Source organism: Myxocyprinus asiaticus, chromosome 33 (assembly GCF_019703515.2).
Source record: "Myxocyprinus asiaticus isolate MX2 ecotype Aquarium Trade chromosome 33, UBuf_Myxa_2, whole genome shotgun sequence".
NCBI lineage: Eukaryota > Metazoa > Chordata > Actinopteri > Cypriniformes > Catostomidae > Myxocyprinus > Myxocyprinus asiaticus.
The window spans coordinates 6780815-6794824 of NC_059376.1; the positions used below are offsets into that span (position 1 = coordinate 6780815).

Genomic DNA, 14010 nt, shown 5'->3' on the forward strand with positions numbered 1-14010 from the left:
GGGCAACTACCCATCAGCAAGTTTTGGTCAGTACACCACACACACACACCACACCCTAGACAGCACTGGAGCAGCAGGTTTCTTTGCTTCCAGTAGGTTAACTTATTTATAAATAAATAAATAAATTATATATATATATATATATATATATATATATATATATATATTTTTTTTTTAATTTGTTTAAATACCCATTTTGCATATTACTTTTCAAAATATGCTAGCGTTACACTTCCATAACAATGGAAGGCTTTGACACATTAAAAAAAAAAAAAAAAGTTCTCAACATTGTCTCAAAAAAAAGAAAAAAAAAAAGAAATAAAGTATTAAAACTGATTCAATGATCCGCTAAATTTACATACAAAAATTAAAGCAATCAGTTTGACTCCATAACAGAATGTAATTGAAGTAAGCTGATGTCACTGATCAATTATTTTACATATATACCAACAAATGGTTATGTGCAATTATGTGTTGTTATTATTGTGTTATCATTCTGGAAATTTTACTCTCTCTTTTTTTTTCTCACAGTTACACAGTAAACCTTATCACATGAAACATTCCTGAACATGAATGAATGAAAATGACAGAAAAAGAACAAAACTTCAGAATGAAAGAGTACAAGCATTTAAATACATCAATGTGATGACTGCAAGAAATACTGAGCATAAAATTACACAGACAGAACACTAAATATGTTTCTTGTATGTACAGATCTTTATTGAGAGTATCACACATTTAACATCATAAATCTAGTCAACACTTAGCGGAAGTTCCTCAGCTGGGGTCCCAGGCAAAACAGGGCGTTTGGGTTTTTCAGAAGCCCCACTGTGAACACAAAGAGATTTATTACATGGTTAACAAGCCAGGAAATACCTATACTGGTAAAAGGGGTGCAAAAGTACTCTATTTTGTACCCTTTTTTCCCCCCAATATTTCCATTACAAATGAAATTATCAGCATAAGAATAGTATTATTATTGCATGTCCCCCTTTTTGACTTAATGACAGCATGCACTCGAGCTAGCATGAACTAAATCTGATTATCATGTTATCTAGCATGATTTGAGAAGAGCATCTTGCTCTTCAATGGAACCAAGAAAATCTGACCTACAAAGACATAACATGGTCAATGTCAAAAGTTTGCTTAGACTTGATGAGTGACCTAGAAAAAGGAAAACAAATTTATGTTATGATGTAAATTGAGATAAGATTCTCTACTGTTTCTTGGTCACTAATCAAATAAGCAAATTGTGACATTGGCCATGTTAACTCCTTTGTACAAAAGGGCAGATTTCCTTGCTTTGGAACATTCTCAGATCATGCTGGGTGACAGGATCATCAGGTTTTGCACAAACTTGTGGACTCCAAAACAATTTGAGTCCATTCTGTTGTTACAGCAAAAAGGGAACTTTCCAAATACCAAGAAGTGTATCTTAGCGATTCTGAATTCTCAGCAGTCTGTTCAGGTAATTGTTTATAACATTTGTGCACTTTATTGTAAGTGGCTTTGATAAGAAAGTGTCTATTAAAAGAATAAAATGCACATACAGTACACAACACTTTAAATACTATTTGCATTACGTTACATCAACCAACCTTCCAGCTGTCAGGGCCTTCTGAGAAGACATGACCACAGTTGGCGGGACAGACTCTCTGCGTCCATCTCTCTGACAATAGTAGTTATTTGCAAATTTATGGCTGGGTCCAACAGGAAGTTTGGGTGGTGGTTGAGTCCTACCATCAATGAAACAAACCATAAATCAGTATGGTAAAAGCTTGCATTCTTCATTATCATTCAAGTGGTTCGAAAGTAAGCTCATTATATTTTAAATCTAGAAATATATAGGTAGTTGACCATTTTACGTCGTATTAATTTAAGTTGAAATGTTTATATGGAGCTACTTCCATTATCATTTATTCAGTCATGCCTGATTGAAAGAGAGATTTTCAGCATTAGAAAACATAAAAGAAGTGAAAGTTTTCCTCATTTGTGTGGATAATAGCTTATGGAAGTCTAACTGTTGAAAACACAGTGTGACATGCTTTAATCCATCTAAAACTACTTCGAATGGGGGCCTGGGTAGCTCAGCGTGTATTGACACTGACTACCACCCCTAGAGTCACGAGTTCAAATCCAGGGTGTGCTGAGTGACTCCAGCCAGGTCTCCTATGCAACCAAATTGGCCTGGTTGCTAGGGAGGGTTGAGTCACATGGGGTAACCGCCTCGTGGTCACGATTAGTGGTTTTTGCTCTCAATGGATCGTGGAGAGTAGCATGAGCCTCCACATGCTGTGAGTCTCCGCGGTGTCATGCACAACGAGACACATGATAAGATGCGCAGATTGACTGTCTCAGAATCGGAGGCAACTGAGACTTCTCCTCCGCCACCCGGATTGAGGTGAGTAACCGCGCCACCATGAGGACCTACTAAGTTGTGGGAATTGGGCATTCCAAATTGGGAGAAAAGGGGATAAAAAAAACTACTTCGATACATGTTTGTATTGTAATTATTGTAGATAGAGTTTTAATGACCTCATATTTATGGCAAATTTAAACGTAAAAATAATTTGTCACACCGCAGGACCATTTAAATGAACTTGAAGGAACAAAATTGATTTTAAAAAAAGCTTGAAAGTGCTGACAAGTGACAGCAACTAATAACATACTTTTCCATATACAAATATAGCTATAAATGAAAATCTAAAATCATAATCAGAGGTCCATCTGTCAACAACTCATACAGAAATAATAAAAACAAAACTTTCAATATTAATACCAATTTAAATGTAATAAATTCAACAAGTATAACTTAGATGCTAACTAACAATAAACAATTTTATGTGAAATACAAGCATATCTTGTGGCTCATATTCAGGCGGGTCAGTATAACTACCTCTTTGAAATTTCAGTGTACCGAAGTTGTAGTTTTGATTGTAGATTTTGCTGTAAGAAACAAGAAAGATGATTGTAAGGAGAGGAGAGTCAGATTTTGACTCAAAAGTACAATTAAATGAATCTGTGTTTTCTCAAGCATGTTTTCCCTAAATGTCCATTCATTGCAAGTTTTCAAATGTTTTGGGGGGGGAAAGTTGTAACATTTGTTTTAAATGTTGTACATTTACAATTACAACATATTAATTACAATGTGTGGTGGCAAATCAATGCTTTGATATTTGTGTATAATACTTTTTATATGTTTGCTGTTTTATAAATAGTTTTGCCTTTACGCATGTAGTCACCAAAAGTGTTTAATGAGCTGTATCTTTTTTTCCTGGGAAATAACAGTGGAAATGTTCAAGAGCAGTTTTTGCACTTCAGACTTTAAGGTTTTGTATTTATCTAGAAACTGGCTTTCTGAAAATTGAAAAATAAACCTCTCCTGAGAAATATTCACAGGAGTAAAAACTGTGACAACTTGCCCCGGTGTTCCCTACAATGAACAATAATACAAATAGTAAAAACAGTATCTATGCTGTTATGAGGACATAAAAACAACAGTTGACAACAAACAAAATAGACAAGCAGGCACAAATAGCAGCGCATACACGTGCATTTAAAGCGTTTTGTTTACACGTTGTTATATCACATCCATACATTCGGTTGTGCACGTCTTGACAAGCATGCTTAATAAATGATTACATTCTGCGTCATCTCACCCCTGACAGATAATTCCTCAGTCTCTGTATAATCCTCGTCGCCGACGCCATGTTCGGTGTCAAGGTGAAAGCGCTGTTCACTGTCAAACTGTTGCTGAATCAGTTTTGTTTTAACAACACCTCCTTTCACAGAGTGATTGTTTGCGAATGACACTGATCCTGAGTCAGTTACAGCAGCAGAAAGAGGACTAGCTCTTATTCTCTGTTTCACTGAACGGTCACATCCGAAAGCCCAAATGAAACTCGCGCCACCTGCTGTATCAAAAGCAAAGGAAACAACTGACGAAGGTCTCCACGTGCAAGTGAAAAATAAAGATTTCATTATTTAGCTAAAGATTTAAACAAAACAATCAATTTTTTTCATTTTTATCGCAGCCCATAGGCCTACATTATTATTATTATTATTATTATTATTATTGTTATATCAAAAGTTATCATTCAAAATATATGTAAACATAATCATATAACAATACAATACATTTATATCATTATAGTGAGTTGGCACTGTGTTTCTAATAGAAATATTGGATTCTTTTTTTTTTTTTTTTTTTTTTTTTTTATGTTGTTAATGTTGATTCAACCCTAGAATGTATTTGTGGGTAAAAAATGACTTTGTGTCTCCAGGTATTCTACCATTAAGTGAACTTTTGTAAAATGTAGGTGAATATTTTTTCAAATTATAAGAGAATTTCCATGACATCCCCTAAAATGCCTTCTCACCAAAAAGTGCATTCTTCATTTTCAATGCTTCTGAAAGTCTTCAGAATTAAAAGATATACAAGCTATTTAAAAATGTAAATTACTTATAAAAATATCATTAGAGTTAATTTTACAATTGAAAAATAAGTAGTTTTATAAAGAATAATCATCTAGATTTCACCTGGATCTTTTTTGACCCCTGCCTCGTGGCTACTCAGAGCTTGCATGAGGAATGAAAATGTGAGAAGGGGTTCAATCTCTCACTGGGTGGCAGGAGCCGCCACTGGCGGATCACGTGACCTGCCACCGACCACTAGCAGATGGGGAGATGATAGTGGCAAGACCTGCCAGTCCGTACTGGCAGGAGGCAGCCACCTAGTGGCAGGTCACCTGAACATCCACTTCGTCAAATGGCTGGAACCATTGACAACTGTCATATTTACCAGGATTTATAATATCTTAAATCTATTTACAAAGCTCCGAATTTTGCTCCTTTCCTTCTACTGTCACTCCAAGGAATTATAATCATTTATTCTCATGGATCTAATCTTGTATTTTAATCATGGATCTAATGCTGTTTACAGAACTTGCCTTTAAAGCGGTCAAATTACCATGATCAAGGGCCCACCGCTATTGCGTTTAAGAGCTCTGAACTTTGCATTCCTCCTTCCGCTCTCTACAAGGAACTACATTAATTTATTCTTTTATGGAATTTATTTGTCTTAAGAGCTGTCTAATGACCATGATCTCAACTGGTAAAAAACATCCGCTCACACTGGTTGGTAAGTTCAGCCAGCCGCTATTGCGTTTAGTAACCCAGACTTTTGCAATATTGCTTCCATTATCAACACCAAGGAATAACATTAATTACTTCTTATGGATCTATTCTTATGCATTAAAGCCATCCTGTCTGTATTTATGTAACATTAAAGCTGTCTAATGACCATGATCCCAACTGGCAGAAAATTTCCGCTGATAATGGTTAGTCAGTTCAACCAACCACGATTTTTGCAATATTCCTTACATTAACACTCCTTCAAAATAATAGCAATTTGTTCGTATGGATCTATTCTTATGCATTAAAGGCATTTTTCTGTATTTATTTGCAAAGAAAGCTGTCTAATGTCTGTGATCCCAACTGGCAGAAAATTTCCACTCATAATGGTTAGTCAGTTCAACCAGACGCTATTGCTTAATAACCCCGATTTTTGCAAAATTTCTTCTGTTATCACTCTCTGAGAATAACATTCATTCATTAATGACCGTAATCCCAGCTTGCTGAAAATTTCTGGTAGTTCTGAGGGCCAAATTTCCAGATAATGATGGATCTTAGCTCATTATAGCGTTCACTATGGTTCTCTAGAATTTAATTTAATGTACACAAATCTGTGTGTTTTATTGATTTAGGTCTAATTATTTTATCATTCACTGATTGTTTATTTTTATTTCATTTATCTTTTTGTCTTTTATTTTAAATTGCATAATTATATATTGTTATACATTATTTCAGAAAAATGGGCCCACATGTGTATTTATATAAGTAGACCTAAAAAATTAAGTTTATTTAAATATACATAAAAATGTAACTAATTTACCATAAAGCATAACGTTTAAGAATCTCAAAATAAATGTATTAACTGTATTAATTGAATGAAGTGTGATTTCGCAATTGTCCTGCAGGTGTCAGCATAAGTCTATGTCCTTACGATGCTCTTAAGCACTCTACGATAATTCCAGATCTCTCGTTGATGTAGTAAGTAGGCTACTACTTACTGTAAGTTTCAATGCTTTTAGGAAAAGGGCAGTAATTCTAAGATTCGTTCTACTTAGGCTTGCGATGCCTTTGTGAAACGAGGCCCTGGTTAGTCAATGCAGCCAGCCGCTACTGCGTTAAACCCTGATTTTGCAATCTCATTCCATTAAAAGTTCCATTATAAAGATTAAAATGTATGCTTCTGGATCTATTCATATACATTTAAGACTTTACTGTTTTTATGTGCTTTTATGAGCCAAAGCCAATATAATGTTTTATGTTTGCATATTAATAATAACAATATTAATAATAAAGATAATAATCATAATTATTATTACTATTAAATACTTTTTCTAGTCTTTCATATATATATATATATATATATATATATATGTTATGAATTATAACATGGTTGTTGCTAAATTATTTATTTAATCATTATGATTATAAAATAAATAAACAGACCTAATATGAGGCTACATTTATTTAATTAACAGACGCTTTTATCCAAAGTGACTTACAAAATGAGGAAAGATAAACAACATAAGCAATTCATCTTGAGCAATACAACGTTTCAATTGTATTAGAAAAGTAGTCAAGACAGAGATTGGAATGCAAACAATGTTTTTTTTTTTTAAGAATGTAGGGTTAAGCGCTTCTATCTAGCTTCTCATGACAAACCTCTGGATGTACTGATTCTTATAACTATTGCATTATGAATCGTTATTTATAGATTTTGTTATTGAAAATACAGATTATTAAAAATGTGTTTAATACTTAAATGTGTTTTTATTTGGTTTTTGTGTTGTGCCTTTATATGAATTATTTATTTTACATAATAATTTAAACGTAAATTGCTGTAAAACAAAAATTACACCAAAAATAATAATAATAATAATAATAATAACAATAATAAACACAAGTGTTAGGAATCCATGTTTGGAATGCCTAAAATGTTCTATATGGGTCATTCTGCTGAATTAGTTCAAACTGTGTCCCACAATGAAAAGAACTATAACAAAAAAGAATTCAGATATTGGATATGAATATGTTACTATACATTTAAACCACTGATTGAAATAATAAATAATATATATATAATATAAAAAAAATATATATATATATATATATATATATATATATATATATATATATATATATATATATATATATATATATTTAAGATATATTTTTTATTTCTTTTTAAGAGAAAGGAAAATATTTACATTCTATTAATGGTTCAATTTTAAAATAATTCAGTTTCAAAAGGCTGTCTCACATTTTCATTTCACTGCTGAAATACTAAAAGTTTTAGTAGTCCATTGGCTGAGCCTGATTTTAGCCTGCATTTTTGAACGGGAACAGGAAGTGAGACTATAATGGCCATATACATAGACCAGTTGTTCCAATCACTTTGAAGTAAATGTGCCCCAAGTCAGAAAAATCAGTGTGTAAATTTAAGAATGGTCAATAACGAACACATATTCTCTGCAATTAAATGCACATTTTTGGGTTATAATCTGAAATATGATGTTTCCTGATGGAACTGTTCAAAGTTTATGATTATTTTTCAATAATCACAAGCTGAAATTAGCTAAAATTAAAGTTTGCTAAAAAAAAAAAAATAGTCAACACATAAACAGTCTGAAACATATGATAACATAGTAACATTATTATTTTAGTAGTGATAAAATGTAATATGTAATTGAAATATTTTCAACATAAAACATTGCATGAGTTAATATAAGTCCAACAAACTGAGGGAATATGTTATAACCTTGCAAACAAAATATTGTGGTCACTACCAAAACATTGCAGTCACTAGCGAAACACCTAGTGATTTGTCAAAAATAGTGAAATTGAGTTATTAACTAGCATTTTATGATAATGAATGATTTCATAAATCATTCACTCTCAAATCAGTATGATCAAATCTATGTATTTGACAGAGAAAATTTGCATTTTGATTTTGATGAAAATAATATACTGTATGTAACAATGTTATGGGGGGAAAACATGAAAATTTGAAAATGTTTCCAACTCTGAGTTTGAATCAGTTTGGAAAATTGGTCCATGTAGAAGCTTTCAGAGGTTCCAAATATGAAGCAAAGGATAGAACTTCTTTGGGTTCTATATAGAATCGTTTCTTCTAAGAGTGTATATTATACAATCAATTCTCACATTGCTAAGAACGTTTTTTAAGAAAAAAATATGTTGGTATTAAAATTGTGATAGTGGTTCTTGTGGCTTTTACAAGTACTATTCCAACAATACTGAGGTTGCAAAGGCCATCTCTGCCTGGAATCTTTGGAACCTCTCCATCTTTCTGAAAATCAGGGTGGTTATCTTCAAACGAGAGAAAAAAAAAACATTAAAAAAATACCATCACTTATTATTAGAAAGATTAAATGTTTAAAACCATAATACACATATGTTCCATTGAATTTATCCAATATTTGATAATATTTTTTCCTGTATCAAATGTACTGTACCTCTGGTGTCATGACTTTCAAAGCATAAGTGCATAATAATTCTGACTTGTACAGCACCAAAACACTGTACACTTTTAATGATGGCCTCAGTCTATGACAAAGACATCAAAGATATTAGTCTTTAAAAAAGACTGAATTGAGATTCAATTATTAAAAAAATTATTACGCTTTCCATTAAGAAAATGAAATTGAACTTCATTCTGTAAGGAAGTTGATGTAAAGATCATTAAGTAAATAAGCCATTGTTATTTTTTAAATAAAGATTATTTGTACCTTTTCATCACCAAAAACACAGATGCTTAGGTTCCATTGATTCTTCAGTTTTGGTGCAAAATTGTGATATTTATGTAGAAACATTCTGTGTGATATAACAGCACCAGATGTGAGGTCATGGTGCATTTAAAAATAAATAATTAAATGAAAGCAGTAATTTTATCCAAACATATGAATTATAATTTGAGCTTGTATTGATATTTATTTATTTATAAAAAAAAAAAAAGAAAAAGAAAAAGATATATATATATATATATATATATATTAATTCTTAAATGTCTCATACATTAAACATGTTTAGTTGATATTTAATTTAAAAGTTATAAATAATAAAGCTTACCGTAAATTCTTTATCCTTCATCAGTGTGTCAACCAAAAGTCCTTATTTCCAAGCTATGAGTGCGCTGTAAAATTTGCATCACTTAGTAGTATCACATGTTCATATATGTGATCATATATTTGTGTCATGGCTAAGTTTCATACCTTTCATAAGAATACTCTTCAGTTAGATCGCTTCAAAGTGGAAGTGTGTCACTTGAAATTGTTGTAGGGTCTTTTCCAGCACAATCTATTTGTAACCATCTGTTACATAGGTCACAAAGAACCCATGGCATTTGTCTGATGTGTTGATGCAGGGTTCTAAAACAGAACATGTATACTGTAGATGAAGTGAACATAGCATTGCAAACTTTTCAATTGATTCACACTAAAATCTGCACACTTCATAAATAATTGTAAACTTACCCTTTTTCCTGGTTTTTTTTTTTAAAACAAAAACACCTGGACCATGCGGGTGTTTCACTTCTTTTTTCTTGTTTCACTTAAAAAGTCCTGTCAAGTAGTAAATGCAAGTTTTAATCAGATATTCTCTTTTATTACTGTATAATGTAATCTTCACACCTTTTTGTCTTACTTTAATTGCCACATCTTTTTCCACCATGCTTGGTAGCATGGTAAGCATGTAAATGTATTAGCTGACTTGTATGAAGCTATTCAGACAACATTTCCACATTTTTGGCTTCCATTTCGGAAATAAAATAGAACTTGTTTCCAACTGAAAAGATCACATTTACAGAAAAAATTTATATACTGAGATGAAAAATAAAACTTACAATGCAAACAAATAACACATAGTTCACACCATCACCTTGCATCCACTGCTGTGGACTGCAAACAGTTCAGCCTTCCAGTGACCCATATTCTTTAAAAGCCTCTCTGAAAATAATTTTTGTTAACACGCAGCAATGAGTGAAAGATGTGCATGTTTCACATGTTCAAAATATTATTCCCATAAAAAAATGATTATTGAGATAATATTATATACTGGTGAAGATGAAAAATGAATTACTTAAGAATATCAATGTCTTCCTTTTCTATAGAAGTGTAGATCCTCATTGAATGATAAAAACATACCTCTTTTGTTCAGACTTCAAAAACCTTCAAAATAACAAAATGAAACAACAAACAAATTCATTCATTCATTCATAACCAAAATTGCGCAGTTCATATAAGACATCAGATAAGACAATGTGAGTGCTATCATTCACAGTTTTGACCATACCCAAGAGTATGAAATGGTTTCCCATTTCTGGCGATTGGTCCTCAACAATTCTTGGCATGCAGAAAAAGTTTTTGAGCATTCTACAAAAGAATATTTTTTTGAGTGTACTAAACTGAACATTAATTTATAACAAACAGGCTACAAAAAAAATAATAAAATAAAAAAAATAATAATAATATTTAAATGTAATACTTTATATAGTGTTAAAGAGCAGCAATTACATAAATATTTTACAATCATTTATTTGAACTGATATGTTTACAGTATATGAATAATCCAAACAAACCAATTTACTAAAATGAACTGGACAATGAAAAGCTACATATATGTGGATTGGTCAGTCACTTGTTGTAACTTGTTCACTTACATTTTTATAATTAATTATTTATTTTTTATCTACATTTTACTCTAAATATGACAAATTCAATCTTGCATAATATCGACTTCAGTCTTGAGATATTAATTACTTCAGCAATGTGTAGGCTATAACCCATAGGTCTAATGGTATTTGAGCATATGCTGGAACTGAAAATGGGTTGGAAAATGAGTAACTATAATCTGATTACAAGAATTTTTATTCAAAAACAAATTACATTACAGTAACTAATTAGGCTACTTCGTAAAAGTTTTACACTAAACACTGCCCATAATATATGAATAAGTTATAATAATAATAAATATAATTTTCACTCACCCATGACAGTGAAAATCTGGATTTGGATGAAGTGGTTTGGTAACAAATGTATGAAGAACTTTGTTACAGACAAAGATGGACAAAGATTAAAGGAGCAATATGTAACATTGATTCCCCGCTCCCTGCTCCCCAGACTCTAAGCTCACGTGGGTTGTCAGGTTGAGGACACGCAACAGGAACGAGCAAACTGACAATGGCAAGCGACAAGCCTTACACTGTAAGTTGATCAGCTAATGTATACGTTTGCAATGTTTTTATTGTTTGCAAATTATAAACCAGCTCATGTGGATTTTTTATAACTCTGTCAATGTTAGATAGATGTATTGCTGGCTTCCATGGCTGCAGCGTGCTGTGTTTGCCCGGTAACTTGTTTCAAATCTAGCAACCTGGGGGTGTCAAAAAACTATTGGGATATGGGCAGTGGGCGGGATCACACAGGCCAAAATACAAACAGAAATTCCGGCCGGAACAGACATTTCAAAGTAGAATATACTGGTTGTAGCATTGTTTTCGGAGAAGAGAGTATTTCAACTTAGCATGTTTCTTAAATATCTGATAACATTTTATGATAATTTTATGCTTTAGTACAGTAAATATATTACATATTGCACCTTTAAATCCTTTGCGGGGTAGTACAGTAAAATACTCACATTGCAAGGCATCCGGTGTATACAGTTCTAGGCAATACAGTTTAAATTTACCTCCCACATCTTTAATCATACATAGAAAGGCACCACTTTAAGGGGGTGGGATGGCACTCTGTTGCTGCAGTCACTATTTTCTGCCATTTGGGATCAGGTAGGCTATTCCACTGCTTTAATGGCAAGTAAATTCTGTTAATGGCTTTAATGCAAAAGAATAAAATTAATTTTGTTCCTTGTAAGTGATAGTGGAAGGAAGAGCACAAAAATCAGTTGTTGTATTAAACGCAATAGTGGTGGGCTGAACTGTACTAATCAGCACAAGCAGAAAATTTATGCCAGTTAGGATCACTGTCATTAGACAGCTTTAATGGCAAATAAATCCAGACAGGATGGCTTTAATGCATACGAGTAGATCTATATGAACAAATTGATATTATTCTTTGGGAGTTAGAATGGAAGGAATACTGCAAAAAACGGGCTGAACTGACTGACCAGTGCGAGCGGCTGTTTCCTACCAGTTGAGATCATGGACATAAGACAGCTCTTATAGCAAATAAATTCCTTAAAGAGGCTTTAATATATAAGAATATATCTATAGGAATAAATTAATGTAATTCCTTTTAGTGAGAGTGGAAAGAGGAATGCAAAATTCTGACAAAGCAGTTTAAAGCAATAGCGGCTGACTGAACTTAACCAACCAGTAGGATAAGAGCAATAGTTTTCTATTGCTCTTAGCCTACTGTCATTCGACAAATCACTGTCATTCGAGTGCTTTAATGGCAAGTTGTCATGGTCCTGTCTCTTCTGTCTTGTTTTATTTTTATGTTGGCAGGATTGTGACAGTTTCCTCCGCCCATCTCTCAGGTTGTCCCATGCGCTTTTGTTTCTCTCTCTGCCTCATGTTTCTCACAGGTGCTGCTCAGCAGCGCAATCAGCGTTGCCATAGCAGCGCTGATTCGCGCAGCTCATTTTTAGTGGAAGAACCTGTATACTATCTCACTTTCCTCTATTTATTCTCTCCTTTGTCTCGTCTTCCCTGCCAGATTGTTATGTTCTGTTCCCAGTCAAGTCCTGTTGTGCCTGTGTAATCCAGTTACCCCCAGTCGGTTTTTTTTGTGTTGTTCCTGTGTATCCAGTTTCTCCCAGTTGGTTTGTTTTCAGTTTTATTGTTATCTAGTTTTATTTTGTACTCCCTTGAGGTTTTTTTTTTTTTAGTTTTGTTTTTTCTCAATAAATCTCCATTGCCATTCCTGCATCTTGGGTCCTTCCTCAAAAACCCAAGACACAAGTAAGTTCTGTAAAACGTTGTTAATGCATAAGATTAGATCCATAACAATAAGTGTTTATAATTCCTTGGAGTGACAGAAGGAAGCAAAATTCAGAGCTTTGTAAATCAATTTAAAAGATTTAAAAGTCCTCAAATCTGACAGCTGTCAATGGTTCCAGCCATTTGCAGAAGTGTCATGTGACTGGCCACCAGCTGGCTGCCTCCTGCCAGTACAGACTGGTAGGTCTTGTGCACTGCCACTGTCATCTCCCCATCTGTCAGTGGTTGGTGGCAGGTCACATGATCCACCAGTGGTGGCTCCTGGCAGCCAGAGAGATTGAAGCCCTACTGGAAAGTGTTTAGACCATATCTGAAAAGTGTAACCAAATGTTACAATTTCCTTTAATGAATATATTATCATAATACCAGGATTTGTTTAATAATAAAAAAAGAATAAACTTTATAATTTAACCAATTTTACTGTGTGTATATCTCCGACTAAACACTGGGTAAAATTGCTATATGTGCCTTGTTTTATTCAGTTGACATGAGTGAGTTGATGACAGTTTTGGTTAATAAGCTCCACATTCAGGGGGCCTGTGTAACTCAGCGAGTATTGACGCACACTACCACCCCTGGAGTCACGAGTTTGAATCCAGGGTGTGCTGAGTGACTCCAGCCAGGTCTCCTAAGCAAACAAATTGGCCCGGTTCCTAGGGAGGGTAGAGTCACATGGGGTAACCTCCTCGTGGTTGCGATTATTGGTTCTCGCTCTCAATGGGTCGCGTGGTAAGTTGTGTGTGTGGATCGCGGAGAGTAGCATGAGCCTCCACATGCTGGGAGTCTCCAGTGTCATGCACAACGAGCCACATGATAAGATGTGTGGATGGACTGTCTCAGAAGCGGAGGCAACTGAGACTGTCCTCCACCACCCGGATTGAGGCGAGTAACCGCACCACCACGAGGAC

General features: G+C 33.6%; 1 protein-coding gene and 1 long non-coding RNA gene across 2 annotated transcripts; both read right to left on the bottom strand.

Moving 5' to 3' along the window:
* Window positions 1–698: 698 nt before the first annotated feature.
* LOC127424761 (NADH dehydrogenase [ubiquinone] 1 alpha subcomplex subunit 7-like) lies at window positions 699–3845 on the bottom strand. The gene is made up of 4 exons (XM_051670197.1): window positions 3660–3845; window positions 2897–2946; window positions 1599–1736; window positions 699–828 (listed from the first exon to the last, which is right to left on the bottom strand). Exons 1-4 carry the CDS (start codon window positions 3708–3710, stop codon window positions 753–755), a joined length of 315 nt encoding a protein of 104 aa, XP_051526157.1. The 5' UTR covers window positions 3711–3845; the 3' UTR covers window positions 699–752.
* Window positions 3846–7744: 3899 nt separating this feature from the next.
* On the bottom strand, window positions 7745–8962 carry LOC127424766 (uncharacterized). The gene is made up of 3 exons (XR_007894514.1): window positions 8877–8962; window positions 8604–8694; window positions 7745–8457 (listed from the first exon to the last, which is right to left on the bottom strand). It is a non-coding gene; the product is annotated as an uncharacterized LOC127424766 (long non-coding RNA).
* Window positions 8963–14010: the final 5048 nt, after the last annotated feature.